The sequence below is a fragment of the Protobothrops mucrosquamatus genome, unplaced genomic scaffold (genome assembly GCF_001527695.2).
Source record: "Protobothrops mucrosquamatus isolate PMUCROS unplaced genomic scaffold, P.Mucros_1.0 scaffold79, whole genome shotgun sequence".
Classification (NCBI taxonomy): domain Eukaryota; kingdom Metazoa; phylum Chordata; class Lepidosauria; order Squamata; family Viperidae; genus Protobothrops; species Protobothrops mucrosquamatus.
The window spans coordinates 185,680-205,750 of record NW_015386456.1 but is presented as its reverse complement, the minus strand read 5'-3'; the positions used below and the strand labels follow the sequence as shown (position 1 = coordinate 205,750).

Below are 20,071 nucleotides of genomic sequence, written 5' to 3'. Positions count from 1 at the left end.
AAAAATATTTCAATTATCAATCAGAAAAAAATCCAAAAGATAAGAACTTTTCAATAATGTAAAATAATGCATCAGAAAGTGATGGACTCTCTTTCACTGGGAGTATTTAAATAGGAAGAATGGCGCTCAGTTGGGAATAGTACAATAGTGGAACCCTGTAAATTGGGCAGGGAGTTGGACAAGATGATCTTTGGAGTGTTCTAATATTTATATTGTATGATTCTATTAAAAATAAAACGATGTGGGCTCCAGGGTGAGTATTATCAGGTATAAGAATTTACATGAACTCTTAGAGCAAAAATCTTAACTCTCTAGAAATACTATTCCATGTTCCATAACTATCTAATGGATACATAGGTATATCACAATGTATATATTATTGCTGTATGTATTATTGCTATATACATAGAAAGTTACCTGTTAAAGAAATCAAGCCTTCCATATGTGTTTTTGCATTAATGTCAGTTCCAAGTCCTCTTGCCATTTTGAATAAACAACTTTTAGGCATTCTTTTCTGGCCATCAGAGTTTTAAATATTTGCTTCATGATTTCATAATAATTATTTCTGTCTTGAAAATTGCTCATTATCAGCTTTTACACCAGATTAACTACTTGATTTGACCTTTGCATAGTAGGCAGATTATTGATTACATTTTTCTTAAGAGGTATGAAAATACAGTATGGAAAAAGTATTGGATGAAAATAGGTCTAAGATATGTGTGACTGTTATTCACACTTAAATAAGGATTTCTCTTTTTAACTTCTCCAAAGAGAAGGGATAACTCTTCCCAAGAGAGTGGTCTAAGTTCCCTTCCCTATCACCTGTCTATTCATCTTCCAAGTTGTTACTCTGCTTTAACTAATCATGCAGCTTTTTACAGAGATGCTTAACATATAAATTTACTAATTAGTTATGAAGCTTATTGTTCTATATTTGGTGCATTAGAAAAAATATGATCTGCAAGGTGTGCTAAAACAAACATTACATAACATACAGCAATAAGTAGCTTTCTTGTGCTTGCATAATACAATACTGCTATTTCAGAAGATTCAGGAAGCAGTTGCCCAAGTGACATTAGATTATGTTAACAGTATTATTCCTACCATGGCAATAATGTCAGACTCACTTAAGATAAACTGAAACTTCACATTTTGACAGTTCTACCGTCTCCAACCTTTTGGTATGTGTTGGCTGTTGAGTTCCATCACCTAAAATTAATCTTCATCTTTGCTAACATACATATATCTTCATGACTTATAACACTTGGCTTTTCTTGAAATTCATTCTGCATTTTCACTAATTTTATCACATGGCACATAATTCAGTCTAATAATTCAAGTTTGGGAAGAGCTTAATTAGGCTAGTTGAAGTCCAAATGATCATAAACTGCTAGTTTGTATCATTGTTAAAATGAGGTAAATTCTTAAACCCCATGCTTTCAAATTTTGGGGGTGGAATGGTGGGGATTAGTTTCACGAGCTAAGCTTAGTCTGGATCTGTCTTTCCCTGGCCACACTCCTCTTTCCCACTGTCTATGCAGGGCTTTTCAACCAGTGGTACGGGTACCACCTGTGATACATTGGCACCTGGCAGGTGGTACGCGAGCATCCTAGAAAAGTGGTAGCGGGGCAGGGGAATGAGCTGAACTGGTGGCAGCACCACACAAGCCTGAGTGAGAGATGGCTGGAGCTGCAGGGCTGTCAGGGCTCAGTGGAAATACCAGGATCAGTGCCGCTTTCCAGCTGATTGGTGCTTCTTCGGGGCTGTCAGGGCTCAGTGGAAGCGCCAGGATCAGCGCCAGGCTCCAGCTGGAGCTTGGTGCTGATCCTGGTGCTTCTGCTGAGCCCTGAAGAAGCACCAATTAACTGGAAAGCAGCACTGATCCTGGCACTTTTGCTGAGCCCAGAAGAAGCGTCGATCAGCTGGAATGTTGCAGCATCTCCAGGGTCTTGTGATTTACATTCAGATGCTTGGCAACTGATTCATATTTATGACGGTCACAGTGTTCCAGGGTCATGTGAAGTGACCAAAACCTTCTGCAACCACCCAGCAGACGGGGGGGGGGGTATAAAAACCAACCCACCCCACCCCACCCCCGCTGCCAATCCTCAAAAAAATGCTCACAACAATGAAAACCTTGGACAGGAGGAAGAGCGCCGCTAGGCGCTGTCTTGCTCGGCTGTGGCTTGGGGGGCACTTTTTTCAGTGCCATTGTAACTTTGAACAGTCACTAAGTGAACTGTTGTAAGTCGAGGACTACTTGTATTTTATCACTTTTTTCCTTTTGGGGGGGGGTCATCAAGTTTTTGACACCTTGCTAGGCAACTGGTGGTACTCGGATGTTGCCATATCCTAAAAGTGGTACAATGGGTGAAAAGGTTGAAAAGCCTTGGTCTATGCTTAGGGTGTCTTTTCTGTTTCCCGAGACCCCTCGGACTCTCCTTCCTCCACCGGAGCTCATCCTCGACAATAAGACAGTGCCAAGAGGCGGTTGCTCTGAGTAAACTGCCTCAAGCACATTCACCTGACCAAAGCATAATACGTAATACACACTGGCTTGTTTAAGAGCCCAAAGAACAAACAATCGCTGCGCCCAGAGTTGGCAGGGATTCAATTGCAACAGGATACTTCTAGTTTTCAGCTGTGCCAGGCGGAACGAGAGGCTCAAGCCGTCCGATCATTTTTCCTCTTTAAGGGATGCTTAAGTGGGTTAACGCTACCCACTGCGTTGCCCAAGGGGGCGCTCGGTTTTCTACTTTTTTTTTCCTCAGCAGCCGAATTGAGATAACTGGGCTGAGCAGTGGAAGGGAATTTCCCATCTCCTTTGCAACGACCCCTGTCAGACAACTTCTCCTTTCCATTGCTTTGGCTGAACAACGAGGAAGGCAAACTCGATCCTGCAATTGCAGATTAGACTACAATTAGACTAATTGTGGTCTGCGCGTAGAACAGCTGGTAGGACCGCCTTTGGAGTGAATGGGCGGGTCCTCTTCTGGACCGCCATCATTCTAGATTAAAGAATCTCCGCCGGCGGCACTGCTTCGTGGCGGCCTTCTTGCTCATAATACGGAAGTAACCTTTTCCTCTTCAACGAAGTATTGAGCCGGGAGGAGTGAAATAGCTGAGTAAGTCGGTGCGCGGGGCTGATAATGAGCTGGAATGCTTCTACGGCGTGCCTCTGGGGCGCTGAGGATTGTGGTTGCTTCAGCTCAGGGCTAGGACCCTAGAAATACTTAAGAATACTTTGATTTCACTTTGTGTGTTTGTGTGTGTACACGCGCGCGCGCGCACACACACACAGAGGGGGGGGAAGAATAGAAAGGTCTTTTGGGCCGCTATCTGCGGGTTCCCCAGTTGCTCTTTATGTCGCTGCTTCCTTTAATCCAAAGTTCACAGTTACGTCGCCTGAAACGGCTGTTAAAATACAAGAGCAGTTCCTTTTTAGTAGGAGGGAATTTCCTCTCGTTTCTGCACTAATTATGGTCAGGTCAGAACTTATCGAAGTTAACAGAGGCAATATTAAACTTATTTGCTTAATCCATATGTTGGGCTGTGGATTTATTTTATTTAAAAGATGTATAAGTCTCCTCCTTTTTATGAAGTATAACTTTGGATGGGTAACAAACCTATTCAATATATTAAAAATACAAATGTATCTCTATTCCCACTTAAAAACCATCCTCCTCCAACCAGGCAGCAAAACAACCTCCCACCAAATTGCATATGTAAGTGTACATTGTATATTTAGTATATTGTACTGTTTATATTAAGATTATCGTAATATACAATACAAATGAAAATAAAGATAATAGGGAAATGGAAAAGGAAAAGAAAGAAGTGTATGATAAAGGGGGGGGGGGAAAAAAGCATTGAGTTCCAGCTTTTTTCAGTTTCGTAACATACAAAATTAGAGCCTCGCCTTTTTACTTTTGCATACTGCACCATGCCACAGGGTGAGCGCTCTTTACTTGTTCCAACTCCTCCACAACTAGCAGTCCAAAAGCATGCAAATGCAAGTAGATTAATAAGTACTACTTCAGTGGGAAAGTAACAGAATTTTGTGTGCTTTTGGCGTAAAGCCATGCTGGCCACATGACCACAGAAATTGTTTTTGGGTGACATTGACTCTCTCAGCTAGGAAATGTAGATGAGGACTGCCCTAGAGTAGGGACAGGGAAACCTCTACCTTTCTTCCTTAGTAAATACTAGCCATTTCTATAATGACAAACTAATCAGCAAGTCCGAAAGTCAAGCTTTCATTTGTTTTTTTGCCTTGAGCAGTTTAATATATTGTACTGTTGTAGTTCCAAAAAGTTGGATTTATCTGGAAAGTCTCCGGGAAGACAATATTCTGAAACTGGGGGAATAAGGTGTTGTGTGATCTGACTACAGAACTAGCTGTTGAGCTGAAATGTAGTAAATAGTAACTTTAGCTTATCTGTTGACAGTCTAGAGAAGCTAAATTCCTTCCTTCCTTCCTTTTTTATTATTTATTTTTGCAAAAGAAGCCATATATAGGATTGGGGTTATCAGACCACTATACATTATATAATATTTAACGATGCTTGTTCACTAGTTTACTGGATCATACTGCTGGGTTTTATTTGTAATTAAACATACATAAGACTAAAGAAAGTGCTGAATTATATTCAACAACCAAGACATCTCTGTACATGAACATCACCAGATGGAGTATAGAGAAATAAAATTGGCTATATATTATAGCATCAAGACAGCCAGGAGCTGACTGTGGAACAGATCTCAAACTGCAATGGAATGTGTGATGACATTGAAGAACTAGGTCAAAAGAGGCTGCCTAAGAGACTATTAGGCAAGACAGGTAGCAGTTCCTAGTGGCTTAATGGTCAGAGAAAGAAGCTTAGGAAAGACCCAACCTAATGTAACAAGCAATTAAAAGTGGTGGCAGTAAATGTATACTGGTAAACTAGCCTTACAATAAAATGGAACTAGGTCATCTAGTCATGTTTCCCATATGGTTTAGTTGGGAGGACTGACATGAATTGTTCCAAGTTAGGCTAAATAAGAAGAACACCAGGCAGTTTCTATGATATGATCTTGAATATAAACCCATAATTTTCAAAGAGAACATCAAGAATCACTGTGAATCTTGTTGATAAAGGACAGATGAGTTATGGAATGAGCTTAAAGACATTGTTAAGGATGAATGTAAAAATGTCTGCCAAAAATGAAGAAAACAAACTGGATGTTGGAACAAACTGGAGATTCTCAGGAAGAGAAGAGAAACCCAAACCAAGAAAGAAAAACTCTCAGGAGTTTAACAAAGAATTTAAGAGCACGGTTTGAAGAAACAATAAGCAGTATTACAACATCTGTAAAGACACCGAAAATGGAAACATATATGTTAAAAACAAGGAAAGTCTTTCAACATAACTCTCGGTTAAAAAGGAGATTCTAAACTCCTTTTTGCCCCATAGCAAACAATAGGTTTATTTATTAACCATGGCATTTGCAAAAAAGGTTGACAATTTGAATCAGTCACATGATGACATATTTATGACTGCCACAAATTAACAACCATAATTGACAGGTTAAATTACAGTTTTGAAGACTCCTCGTCTTTAGTAATAAAACAAAAATCTGTAATTAATTGGAGGCTGGTGATTTTATTATTCTGTATTAACCAGTTTTATTATTTGGCAGGCATAAACAAGGCAAACATCAAACAGAAATATCTAAAGAATTGAATATCTACAGAAGGATGAGAAAGAAATACAATAAATCATGGGTAGAAGCAGACTAAAACTATAAATCCTTTTATGCAGTTTGCTCAGTATTCTTAGTAAATTCAATAGGATTTAAGTCAGGATATAATAAAGCAATTCTTAACCCTTAACAAAGAATTGTATATATAAAAAAGTGATATGTAAGTAACAAGGATGTCTGCAAAATAAGATATGGTAACAGTATGATAGCTGCAATGAGGTGGTGGCAGTGATACTGCAGTCAAAGTTCTGTCTGGCTTTCCAGTGCCCATGAACAACAGGTAGAGTTTTGAGTACCCCATTATGACACTATCTTGAGCTTTTTTTAAAAAAAAACTATAAAATATATTGTTTATTTAGTTATTTATTTTGTGCCCTTGAGTCAGTATTGATGAATCCCTGTAATTTATCAGTCTCTAATAAATAATTCAATGATGCTGGTGGCAAAAATCCTGAAAACCTCTAGTAAAATGTGTTTGTAGTTATGTGCTGGGGCACTTAAAAAGTCAGTCTACTCAACTATCATGCATATTTACTGCACTTCAGGAGAATGTACACATAAATTGTCTATGAAGAGACATAACAAACTTCCTCCCATTTTTGGACCCAATTTCACATGGGTTTTGCAAAACTAGATAAACCCATTCTTCATGTGCTACATACCATTTACTGTCTCGTATATTGTACTTTTATTTGTATTTAGCCAAATGCCACAATATCTGTACATAGGATAAACATTAATTGCAAATGTAATAACTGAAATTATTTAATTTATTGAAATTTACCTGTGATGTTTCCTTACTAATTGGGAAACCTTTGGGGAATAATCATTTAAACATGAAGCAATGAAATCTTTGTGAGATTTATCCCAGGTTTGCTTTAAAATAAATCCGTATACAAAGAATGATATCTTCTATACATTGAAATTAATACTGCAAAGCTTTTCTTACAAAAATATGTTAGAAAGTCCTACCATTAAATAAATTGAGAAAAGTGTTTGAAATCCATTCAGTTAAAGCTCGCACATTTTAAGACAAAATGGAAATGGAGACTATGTTCTAATTTATTTCTCCTTGAACAATAAAAGTATCTATTTAAATGAAACTAAAAGTCATAGCCCCATCTTCACCTCCATAATAATCATAAGTCTAGTTCAGCTAGACAAATCAATAATCATCTGTTCAAACATTTCCCATTCTAAGGTTATGTTGCTTTATCAGAATCTAACTAAACCCCATCTCTATTACTCCATCCAATTGGAGGGGGAGGTAGGCATTACCTACTCTATTCATACTGTGCCAGAATTTCAGATAATACAGGTATATTCTAATTACAATAAATTAGACTGGATTCTGCCAAGAGGAAAGCTGTAGATATACTGAATAAAGGCCCAGAAACTTTCCCAAAAATGTATTCTTAAGAGATTCTAAGGTATCACCAGCAACTGAGCTTAAATATGTGCTCTGTACATAATGTGAGCGAAAATAATATTTCGTTAATACTTGTCCATACAGACATTCCAAGGTTTTAGATAGAAGTGGGAGAAATTAACAGTATAGCACCTCTGTTCTGTTGCCAAGAAGAAAATATGGATATGTCCATGTAGTCACCATGATCAAGCTCAAGGAAGAGATCTTATTTTGGCTGAAAGATCTTCAATAATGTTAAACAGTTTCATCATTCACCCTGCCCACAGGAATGATATACATCTGCCTCTTTCTCACTGATAAACCCTAACAGTTTTGATCTACCCCTCTGGAAGATCCCAAGGGAAGAAGAAAGGATCGTAGTTGAAAGGGGGTGAAAACAAGACATAAATGTTTGGCAGTGGATTTAACTGATGTTTGAATTTATTCAACAGGTAATCTGAAACGTTTTCTCCAAAATGAATTTCTTCCTGGAAACGCTCAAAATAATCGTGCTGTGTATATATAATCTGATGGAGTATTTCTTATCGTTTATCTATGCACCGAAGAAAAATGTTGCTGGTGAAATAGTGCTTATAACTGGAGCTGGAAGTGGAATGGGAAGGCTGATGGCTTTAAAATTTGCTCATCTTGGAGCTACTTTAGTTCTTTGGGATATTAATCTGGAAGGAATCAAAGAAACAGCTAGATTAGCACGTAAAATTGGAACTGCGAGAGTACATGATTACATTTGTGATTGCAGCAAAAGGCAAGAAATCTATCAAGTGGCAGACCAGGTAATTATACTTTGTTATAGATTTTGTACAACATAAAATATTTTATTTATCCATCAAACATTTGTTCCATCTGCTAACATGGCATCTGTAATCACTGGAATCATATATTGCATTAAACTATAATTCATTTAAAACTGGATTGACCCAGCATGTTAGGCAATAGACCATGATTTATAAAGTACTGTGTCTGGATTTATACAACATATAAAATCAAAAATATCTGAGGATTGTACATGATATTCCAAATTACTTGCACGTATTCTAATACTACCTATGGTCTTTGATTTATTCATATAACAGTATTTTTCATGGAGACTTCTGCTTGTAAAACACATGCACCCCAATTTTTAGTGATGTCATTTTAAACAGCGGTAAAGCCCCTAACTTTACCACAGATCCTTAATGCTGAATGCTGAATTGAATAGAAGGGAATAAAGGTGAAAATCAGAGAAAAAATGTTTTATCTTGCAACTTTCCCCAGTGTTTTTCCTTCTTTGAAACTTTAAAGCAGGGCTTTTCAACCTTTTTACCCATTGTACCATTTTTAGGATATGGCAATATCCGAATACCACCAGTCGCCTAGCAAGGTGTCAAAAACTTGATGACCAAAAAAAAAGGAAAAAAGTGATAAAGTACAGGTAATCCTCAACTTACAACAGTTCACTTAGTGACTGTTCGAAGTTACAATGGCACTGAAAAAAGTGCTCCCCAAGGCACAGCCGAGCAAGACACCTGCCTGCCCACCCGCGGCGCTCTTCCTCCTGTCCGAGATTTTCATTGTTGTGAGCATTTCTATTGAGGATTGGCAGCTGGGGGGGGCATGTTTGTTTTTTATTCCCCCCGTCTGCTGGGTGATTGCAGCAGGTTTTGGTTACTTCACATGACACTGTCACCATCATAAATATGAATCAGTTGCCAAGCATCTTAATGTAAATCACAAGACCCTGGAGATGCTGCAACATTCCAGCTGATCGGCGCTTCTTCTGCGCTTAGCAGAAGTGCCATGATCAGTGCTGAGCTCCAGCTGGAGCCTGGCGCTGATCCTGGCGCTTCCACTGAGCCCTGACAGTCCCGAAGAAGCGCTGATCCTGGCGCTTCCGCTGAGCCCTGACAGACCTGCAGCTCCAGTCATCTCTCGCTCAGGCTTGTGCGGTGCTGCCACCGGTTCAGCTCATTCCTCTCCCCCGCTACCACTTTTCTAGGATGGTCACGTACTATCCAATGTACCTGCCAATGTACCACAGGTGGTACCCGTACCACTGGTTGAAAAGCCCTGCTTTAAAGTCTACTTTGCTGAACAGTGAAATGTGAGGATAAATGACAGATAAAATAAGCAGACTGATTTCATGTAATGTCCGACGGCATGTTTAATGCAAACATAAAGATCCTTATATGAAGATTTTTGGTAGCTGTACTTTTCCTTTGAATTATGTAAATTTACTAAAATTGTTTTAACTTGGGCCTGCTCTATGACTGTTCTAGGTGAAAAAGGAAGTTGGTGATGTTGGTATCCTGATTAATAATGCTGGCATCATAACGGGAAGAATGTTTTTAGACAGCCCCGATATGCTTCTAGAGAAGAGTATTCAAGTGAACACAATGGCACACTTTTGGGTAACAGATTTATGATTGATTATGAAAGCATATCCAGTATGAACTTGCATTTTTTGTATTAGTAAAAATGGCCTTACAGATAGAACTCCTGTGGAAAGTCCTTTTGTTTTTTCTCATCATCTGTTGACCAATAAGAGAAATGATTTCATAGTAGAATATCTTCTCTCACTAGTTTCTGATCAAATTTCTAAAAAGCAAACTAAACAGAATCCAAGAAAGATGATAGGGGGAAGAAAAACCAGGGGAACATGATTGTAAGAAAATCATAACTATAAATCCTGTTTCTCATAAGCAATTTCAAAGCTATGCATAACATTGTCCTCAGCCCCCACTCAATTCTACTCTATCACCACACAATACATTTCTATCCTACTGAAGAAGCTATAAGAATTGCACAAAGGCTCTTTTAGAAAATAATTCAATAATTTCAAAGAAGTAATTCTATTATGATGGGATCATATTCTTTCACAAAAGGACTATACGTGATCTCTAAGATCCACAAATATTTTAATGAGTCTCTTATCATTTTCAGACCATGGAAATCAGCCAACCTGAAGAGTGCTTGTATCCCACTCTCCCTGATCAACAAAAGATTATATTTTTAGTAATTTGTTTTTTTTTTTAAATTAAGCTGTACAATTAAGCATGTCCCTTCTTAACCCTTCTCTGGATATCTGAAAGGCCACCAATTGTTTAAGCAGATAATATTGATGTTGATTTTGACTAAGGTCTGCATTTATACACAATCAGCTATTGCTGTCAGCAATCACAGGTTCAACCCTATAAGCTTTTGAAAACATGTCAAACATGCTTCTCTAGACATAGTGCTTTGCAAGAAACAACAAAAAATAAGATTTTTACTTCTGTAGCACAGATATTCAAAAATGTTGTTTTTGTTTCTACTTTTGACTTCAGTCTTGATTCCTGGGAACTTCCTCAATACCATAATTCCATGCAGTTTTAAAGTCTGATTTTTTTTTTCTTATTGATGCCCTCTAGTGGTCTATCAAAGAAAAACAAGAATCATAGCTGTAGTTAGTTTATATATTAAGTAGTACATTTGAACATAACACAGCAATAATATAGAAATATAGAAAACTAATAATAGAAAAAGACCCAGCGGTCTATCGAATCTGCCCTTTGAGGGGTTTGTTTTGTTTTGTTTTTAAATGTTTTTATTATTTATTTATTTATTTATTTTAAAATTTTTATTAGATGATAGACACGTGTTTATCCCAAGCATATTTAAATTTACTTCCTAAAAACTGACCCATTACCTGCCCCAGAAGTTGACTCCAAGTTTCAACTATTCAACAGCAAATATTTCCAACAAAAGGAAGTTTGGAGACTGTATGATTATTATCGCAAAAGAGGGATCTAGTAGTGACCTCTTGAAGAGAGAGTGTACCCCTCCCTCCCTTTTTCAAAGAGATTGATACCATCACATAGACCCGTCCTTGGTCACCTCCAGGTTGCCTTAACATCCAAGAAGAGACCAAAATGAAACAGATAGCTAAACTAAAAGACTGGAAGACCTTTCAGAAACTCTGAAATATTGTTTTATCTACCCGATTAGGTCATTTTTGAAGTGAAATTTAAAACACTTCATTTATTTTTTATATATTCATATGCTGAAATGTATTTGTTTTTACCTCTTCTCCATAGACTGTCAAAGCATTTGTTCCAGCCATGGTAGCCTCTAATCATGGACATGTGGTGACTATTGCAAGTGTAGCTGGCTATTATGCTGTCAACAAAATGGCAGGTTAGTATATGGCAAAAGTGCTGCAGAAAAGATTAAAAAAACTTTTAATAGATAGTTTAAATAAAAGTCTTAATTTGACAAGTGAAGTAGGCCAAAGAGTTAGCAACTGTTGTTACAAATTAAAATTTCCTTCGGACAAGAAACAAAAGACTACAGTAGCAAGAAAAAAGAAGAAATATGAAAGAAAGGTAATCGGATTTATAGAAGTATTTGAATTTTTTGAAAAAATGATAGGGCAATTTACTTGAAGTAATTGAATTAAATTCAGTGAAATGATGGCTGTCCATTTTTTTAATTACTTCTTCTATCACATTTCATTGATAATATTTGAATGAACTGTATAGGGGTTCCCCTCAAATATTTTTAGGTATAGCACATTTTATCATAAACATGAGACAGGAGCTAATAACAAATAGTTTGATTTATTGTTGCTATTAAGTATAATATACATAGTAATTAAGAAAGTTGCATTTCCACACATCTGGAGCGTGCATTTTAAGAAAGTGTGTAGTTTACCCTAAAAATTCCCAGCCTTTTTTTAGCAGCAGTGTTGTAAATATAGAAAATAGACCTCTGAAGGTACAAACAAAAGATACCAATTGCCATTGATTTTATTCATTTATTTATGCTTATGTGGGATATCCAAAATATGTTATAGGAAGAATATTCTGCTTCATGCACATACTATTATGTTTTTTTCTCACTTTTCAGATTACTGTACAAGTAAATTTGCAGTTCTGGGTTTTGCTGAATCTCTAGCTTTAGAGATGATGACAATGAAAAAGAATGGTGTTAAATCTACAATTGTCTGTCCATATCTAGTGAACACTGGAATGTTTGAAGGCTGTGAAACAAAGTGAGTTGTTTGCATTTCATATATATATATGTATGTGTGTGTGTATGTGTATGTATGTATATGTATATATGTATATGTATGTATGTATACGTATATGTATATATGCATATAGATGTATATAGATGTATGTATATATGGCCTTAAATTACATAAAATAACGATGACACGTTTTAAATAAAATAGTGATGACAGGTTTAAATAAAACAGAACTTGCTCTTCTACAATGTTTTGCAACCTTAGTGCCAATTATATATATGAATTTTCCCAGTTTCCCTTCCAGAAGCTATTTCTGATATTTCTATAGTTGAAATCCACACATCTGGAAGACTGTTGTTGTATGTTGAAGTCACATACATGAAAGTATATTCTTTTGGAGAAACTCCTTCTGGTTATGAGCTCCTGCTCCCAATAATTTTAGTAATATATATAGGGTGACCATGAATGCTCTGAGGCGTACTTGGTACTGGTTCTGTTTCCGCCACCTTATATTTTCTCCAAAAGGAAAGCCAACAAGAGAAGATGCTTTGTTAAAGCAAATGCATGTTCAATTGTGAATCATGCAGGAAGGGATGATTATGGTGACTGGCTCAATGACAAATCAAATCCTTTTTACTGACAGAATCGAAGGGAAAAGTTCATAAGGGATCAGGATTTCCTTTGTTCAAATTTCTACTGCATTATTCAGTCTACCAGATCTTTCATCAGAGAAAATCTGGCCAAGAAAATCAAGAAGTAAAACAACAGCCTAATCAAGGAACAGCCAGATAAGCTAACAATAAACAGCCTAACCAAAAAACCTCCAAGACCACCCCCGACACTCACCAACACTGACTGACAGGGCAAGCCAGTGGTATATAAACTGAGAGCAAAACTCACTCCTTACTAGCACTGATGATATTACCTAGTTAAGGTAATGAAATGTCTGCAGGAAAACAACCAAGCTCAGAGAGCACCAAGGACTTCTCAGCTGTGGTGGCACAATGGTTAGAATGCAGTATTATTGCAGGCTAACTCTGCCCACCGCTGGTTCAATCCTGATCGGCTCAAGGTTGACTCAGCCTTCCATTCTTCAGAGGTCAGTAAAATGAGGACCCAGATTGTTGGGAGCAATATGCCGACTCTGTAAACCACTTGGAGAGTGCTGTAAAGTATTAGGAGGAGGTAAATAACTCTATTGCTATTGCCATTTCAACTCTGAACTACAAATACTCTCCTTTATTGGTAAAATTTAGTTTTGGTAAAATCTGGTAGAAATCTAGTAAAATCTATTAAAATGATTCTTTAGAACATGTATAAAATGCTTGAGCTATGCCTGTTATGGATAGTGATGTTTTTATACTCTTAGCATCAAATTTTACACTCGAATATAATGTAATTTGGTCAGCTAAATCCACAAAAGAAATCTCATATTTGCAATGTTAGATGTGCTTCTCTGAATGATTAATGGAGTATTGGCAAATTACTTCATTAGAATTAAGAAAACTACCTATAAAAAAATTGAAATGTCCTAAGAAAACAAAGAGTTCAAATTCTGATAAAACAGAACAATAAGGCAAATGAGAAGATATGGATAGATGATAGCTGGTAGGCAAGCAAATAGGCAAGCAGGTAGGTATTACAGAAGAGGGATTTTGCTGGATTGATAAGATACCAAATCTAAAATCAAATTTTAACAAAGGTTGGAAAATTAAGTTGGGGGAATTATTTATATAAATTATAACTGCTTCAAAGCCTTTTATACAGAAGGCATATGAAGAACTGAGTAAAATATAGATGACAAATTGAGGATAAAATATAAAAAATTAATAAATGTAGATTGTCCAAAGATTTTCTCCATTGTTAACTCAAATATGCAATTGTTAATTTTCTAGCCAATATGTTTTGCTCTAGAATACTATTTATTTATTGTAGTAAGTTGTATTATTGTAATATTGTAATAATGTGAACATATCTGTATTAAATATACACACACAAGAAAAAAAAGCATGAGCAAGATATTGGGGTTAGAGAGTGTGTGAGACAGGGAGACAATGTTCATGAGTTTGGTTGGTGCAATATGGTTCCAAGCATATTGATGATTGCTTTGTTTTGTTTAAGCTTCAGTTGCTATTATTACAGATGAAATTCAAGAAAAAAATATAATTCAAAATGGTGGTTCTTTATTCCATCAGGTGGCCTCATTTCCTACCTATTATAGAGCCAGAATATGCTGTAGAAAGAATTGTGTCCGGGATACTCCGAAATGAACGATATATCTTTATACCGCGAAGTCTATACTTGATTAATGTAATTAAAAGGTAAGAATGTTCTGCCTAGAACTAATTGAAAATGTGTCAAGAAAGGAACATTGAACAACAAAAACAAGGTAGCAGTATAAAAAGATCCCCAAATTGTATGTTATGTTGAAAGACCTCTTAGGTCTATGTAAATTAGGCAAAATTTTATCCAGGTTAATTTTATTTTGGAAATTTATCCAATTCAATTCAATTATTTTAATTAATCTGAATTATTCAGAAAAATAAGGCATCAGACTAGGCTACTTAAAATCTCTTAGAACAGATTCTAAAGTTGATATTCAGTTTCATATAAAAGTATAGAAAAGATGGATTTACCTATAGTTAATTTTAAAAAAATGAGAAATCAGTGCCATACATACTTTCATCCAATAGCACAAATAAGGAACATGCTGAGTGAAGACTGTATCTGAAATGTAGCAGAGTGGTACTTCAGAGAAAAACAGGGCAAAGAACAGTGTAGCAGATACAGCATCAAATTCCTGGTGTATATTCTTTGAGTGTGCCATCAGTCTTTGGGAAGATTAATTTCCTTTAATTTGAGGTGACAGCCATTAATTTTTGTTTTGAAAAGGGCAAGGGAAAGCTGCACCTATGCACTAAAGTCGGGCTCCATCAGTATTCTCTTTCATTTTTCTTGTTACTTTAAAGAAAGAAGAAAATTGAATTTCATATCCATAGGGATATGAAAGTTTTGCAGAATATTGAAATGTGTAAAACAGGACCACCAATGATTAGAGGGCATACCTGGAATTCTGAAAACATACTGGGAATTATCTTACAAAAGGCCTGTTCAATTACAAGATGCTGTTTTCCTCTTATTTATCTTCTGTCTCTCTGCAGAATTCACCGTACTACTTCTATTTATCTTTACCCTTCTGGGTAGAAGATTAAGCACTACTTTGCAGCCATTCATTTTCCTTTACCAATAATATAAAAAATGATGGGCGCAGCCATAGTTGGAAATGCATATGTTGTTAGAAATAGTTGCTTTGCAGTTTTTTAATATTATATTTTAATTGATTTTAATTTAAAAAGTAGGGAGCAATAAACCTGGTGGATGAAAAAGATTAAAGATATGGCAAGCATCTTTAAAATAGAATCATTTCTATAAATTCAGATATCACATCATAGTTAGAATATTGAAGGCACATTTTACTGCTTGCAGCAGCATAAACTAGGTAGTATACACAGTGCAGAACAAATGCGGCTTGTCTCCAATCACACTTGAAGTCACACTTGAAGCAAAATTGAAATATGGTCATCTTCAGATATTGCCTAGAAACCTGATAAGTATCTCTATCAGAAGGGGCTGGCTCTTGGGATGGGGTTACTTGTAGAGATTAAAAATCTGCAACATAACCTTGGCTTCAGTGATAGCCCAGCAGAGGACAAGATAGCACTTAGCAATAGCATTTAGACTTATATACCGCTTCTGAGTGCTTTACAACCCTCTCTAAGCGGTTTACAGAATTAGCATATTAATTGTTCCTTCTAGCCTTGTACTCAGAAAGGCTTTTCTTTTTTGTTTGAGAAAGACCCTGCATGAATTTTACTGTAAATTCAGCCCTGGAATAGGGTTAACATTTCTGGATAAAAGGGACATTGTTCCCAAGGGAATAAAGCCCGCAGTTCAACTAACCTTGTATTCCTATATGCAAAATGTGACGACAAAAAGGACAATCACATTAATTTGAGGAAGAAATAGATTTTTATTTGCTTCCAAACAAATTGTGAGGACAATCACATTAATTTGAAGAACAATAGGTTTTATTTGCTTCCAAACAAATTGAGAAGGGATACCTGAATCATACTCATAGTAGACCCAGAGAAGAAGCAGTTTGCAGAGGTGTTAACAGCTAGCGGTGGCATGAATCCAGAGGAGAAGTATTACATATCAGTGTACTTTTATTTGTGGATCAAAATACTGTAGACTGGTTAGATGGTTTTACTATATGTACTCTGCATTTCTACATCTCAAAGCAAATTGGGATATCCAAATGAAGACATTTCTGTGTTTCATCAATAACAAACACTGCATAGCAGGCATGTCAAACTGCCAGCCCATGGACTGGATGCATCACGCCAAAACCACGCCCACCCCATTGCCGGCAATGGGGGAAAAGTTGCGATGCGTTGTGCGACGAGTTTGACATGCCTGCTGTATAGGATACCTAAGAAGGGTTTACATGTGTGTATGCCCCACCTGAGTTATAGACATCTCTTCCAAAGTGAATTCAATTGATTCTCTTATTTCTTGTCATCCATTTAATATGACTGAGAGGGGTGTTTATTAGCTTCTACAGATTATCTGCTGTCTACCATTTTAATTTTATGCTATGTTATCAGATTTAATTTTTATGTTGTTTCTTTTGCATTTCTTAATATTTATTAAATTTCTATACTGCCCATCCCACCTAAGTGATTCTGTTTAGCTTCTTAATGTGTAAACTCGCATAACACTAATGTAGCAAAATTGACAGCATCTCAAAGTTTAATATAGAGTGGCTTATGTTTGTCTCTTTTCTTTTTAGCATTACTCCTGCAAAATCAGCTGACATCCTTTATGACTATTTTGGAATTTTACAAACTATGAATAAATTCAAAGGTCGGACAAAGAAGACTGATGATTACAAATATCAGACAAAATCAATAAAACCTCCAGGTTCCCTTGACTGATTTATAAACTGAGAAGCCAGTATAGAGAACTTCCAGTTTACACTGTTGTAAAGGGTACACTTAAAACAACAGATCTGAAATAGCTTATTAGCAAAAATGAAATACTGGGAGCAGGGTATGATAATTTTAACTACCACTTTTTACAATTGCTGAAATACAACCTAATAGTGATGTTTTATTTCAATAAAATTACTTAATTATACAAAACCAATTAATTTTTTGTGGACTGTTAGCAAAACAAGGAAAATAGTAAACTAATAGTAAACTAATGATATATAAGCTGAAGGTGCTCAAGACCTAGTTGAGTCTAATTACCCCATTCTAACCAGGAAATTGTGGTTTTTCACTTTAGATGAGAAGAGGAAGAGGTTCATATGACTGCTGCCAAAACGCCCAGATATTATTTCAAAGTTAGGTTCTGAATCCCAACCCAGACTGACGACAACTGCCCACCTAGAAATTGAGTAGGAACATCTTGTGGGCTCTGGCTTTCCAGACCCTGCAGTAGAAAAATCTTAGCCTCAATGTACCCAGCCACGACAAAATTCTATCAACTAACTGGGCATTTTAGGTACAAAATAAATACACTTGTACCACCCACACTTGTACAAGTAATTGTTCCATTACTGTTTAGATTTTTCACAACCAAGAATATTTAGACCTCTGCTTGGGTATGTCTTGGTAAGAATCACAGACCTTTATCTAATTAAATTATCTAGTTTAAAATACAATTGCGAAAAACAGTATTTTTAATATTAGAAATTTAAATTGTTTAATGTAGCAGTCTGTGATCAACATTTTATTAACAGCTCCAGTATTCCATAGAGAACTTCCATACAAATATTATCCAGGCCTGATCCTATTTAGCATCTAAGTCCAGAAATATTACCTAGGTGTTACACCTAAAACAGGCATCAAGGCAACTTGAGTTGTAATAAACTTTGTTTTTTAAATTTAGTAATTTAAACATTGACAATGCTGTGAGCATACCTTACTATTTCCTGCAATGAATTACATATATCAGTATAACACTGTTGTATTTCTAATAGCATTTGAAATTACCTTAATTATGTAGAAGACAGATATATTTACCAATAACAATTTATTCTAGAAAAAAAGATAAAGCCATGTTTTCCTACATGAAAAACTTAATCGATCCAAATTTTCTTTTCTTGTAAGATCAAGAGGCAAATAATAGAATTAATAATATAATTATATTAACAATATATTATTTGTATCATAAGTCCCTACTCATGCAGAAATTCAAATTACAGCATTTCAAATAACTCCATCTAGCTGAGTGCAGTAATAAACAATTGTTTATTTAATAAATGTACTAAATATGGGAATAGCTTCAATATAGTCTGAAATGTTGCGGTCAATTTTTCACATTCTAATTTCAGTTTACTGCCTGGTAATAATATAGAACTGTTTCTAATCAGCATCAACAAAACATTTTTTTTAAAAAATCGTAAGATTTATATGTATAACTGCTCATACTCAAAACTTTTGTTATACTGAGTATAAACAGGAATGAAATCATCAGCTGAAATAATTCAGAAGATCAAATCTGATGCAACACCCCTTTGTCTCAAAGAATTAAATATGGTTCAGATACAAGGGTTTATACAGGATATGTATAGATCTATTCATTTTAATTATTTGTATAACTCTGACATTGTAGTTTGATTTAACCCTTCAATACAACATACCCTTTAACTCCGAGGTCCCCAACCCCTGGTCCATGGACCAGCACCGAGCCACAGCATGCCAGAAACTGGCCCGTGCAAACAAGCGAAGCCCATCCATGGAAAGCAGGCAGCACACAAAAACCACACAGAACTGGTCGCTGGTGCCTAAAAGGTTGGGGACCTCTGCTTTAACTAATAGCTGCTAAGTATTTCCCAGCTCATCTGGCTGTTCTTTGCAGAAGATTTTCCTCATAATGTTCAAATAATATCCTATAAGCAAGAGATGAAGAGGGGAGTTTAAGCAGCAAGTTGGAAAGTCTCTCAGAACTTTACAAGTGTATCAAAATACATTTAAGTACTACTCAGTTTGAACATTTATGATGTTGTTTATAAACCTCTTCAGCCTTTATTTTTAATAACAAATAACTTTAAAAATGTTTTTATTTTTTATGTTTATTTGGAAATAATAAATTTTATAAAGTTATTAAAAATAAATTATTAAAAATTAAAAATAAAGGCTGAAGAGATTCATAAATAACGTTATTCTGAGGGAACAAAATATTGTCCAAATTAATACATTTAGTGAGCTATTTTTAAAGGTCCCATGGAAGAGATATAAAAAACAATATGAATGCTATGATATCCTGACACTTAATGCTTCATATGAACTCAGTGATTCTTGATTCCATCCAGACTGACATTTATATATAAATTACAAGCTGATGTCTGCTGGACATATAGAAAGTGTCCAGTTCTTCCTAAACTTTTTGAAAATACATGTAGCACCTTTTCTAGGAACCTCCTAATATATACCAAACTGCTTAATTTATTAATAAAAATGTTAGTTAATACCATTGAATTGACAGACTTGAGGCTAAAGGTGAAAATATCTATAGATTGGTAACCATCAACATCATAGTGAAGAATATTAGTCCTTAAAATAACAATTTTTAACAGGATATTAAAATTTAGTGATAACTGATACACTGTTCTAAAGTGAGCCAACTTTTGTCTTGTCTTGAGAAATAAATCTATGGGAATGCTCAGTCCCATACTATATTTTCAACTATTTCGTTTGATTACATTATCTGTAATCAATTTGAATTCCTTCCTCTTTGTATATATGAAATTATGTGTTACAATAAATACAAAACCACATGAATTTGCCTAATCAAAACCTTATTTCTGCACATTTTCCCCACATAATGCATTACATTCTTTAGA

General features: G+C 35.7%; 1 protein-coding gene across 2 annotated transcripts; it reads left to right on the top strand.

Annotated features, from left to right (window-relative positions):
* The first annotated feature begins 2,893 nt into the window (after positions 1-2,893).
* SDR16C5 (short chain dehydrogenase/reductase family 16C member 5) lies at positions 2,894-19,993 on the top strand. Of its 2 annotated transcripts, XR_001548808.1 has the most exons (8): positions 2,894-3,126; positions 7,607-7,948; positions 9,431-9,562; positions 11,228-11,327; positions 12,039-12,183; positions 14,355-14,480; positions 17,012-18,882; positions 19,447-19,993. XR_001548808.1 is itself a non-coding variant. In XM_015812367.1 (7 exons), exons 2-7 carry the CDS (start codon positions 7,631-7,633, stop codon positions 17,154-17,156), a joined length of 966 nt encoding a protein of 321 aa, XP_015667853.1. In that variant the 5' UTR covers positions 2,894-3,126; positions 7,607-7,630; the 3' UTR covers positions 17,157-19,279. The 2 variants fall into 2 exon arrangements, 1 of the variants encoding a protein (XP_015667853.1); XM_015812367.1 differs by lacking the exon at positions 19,447-19,993 and having other exon boundaries at positions 17,012-19,279.
* The last annotated feature ends 78 nt before the right edge of the window (positions 19,994-20,071 follow it).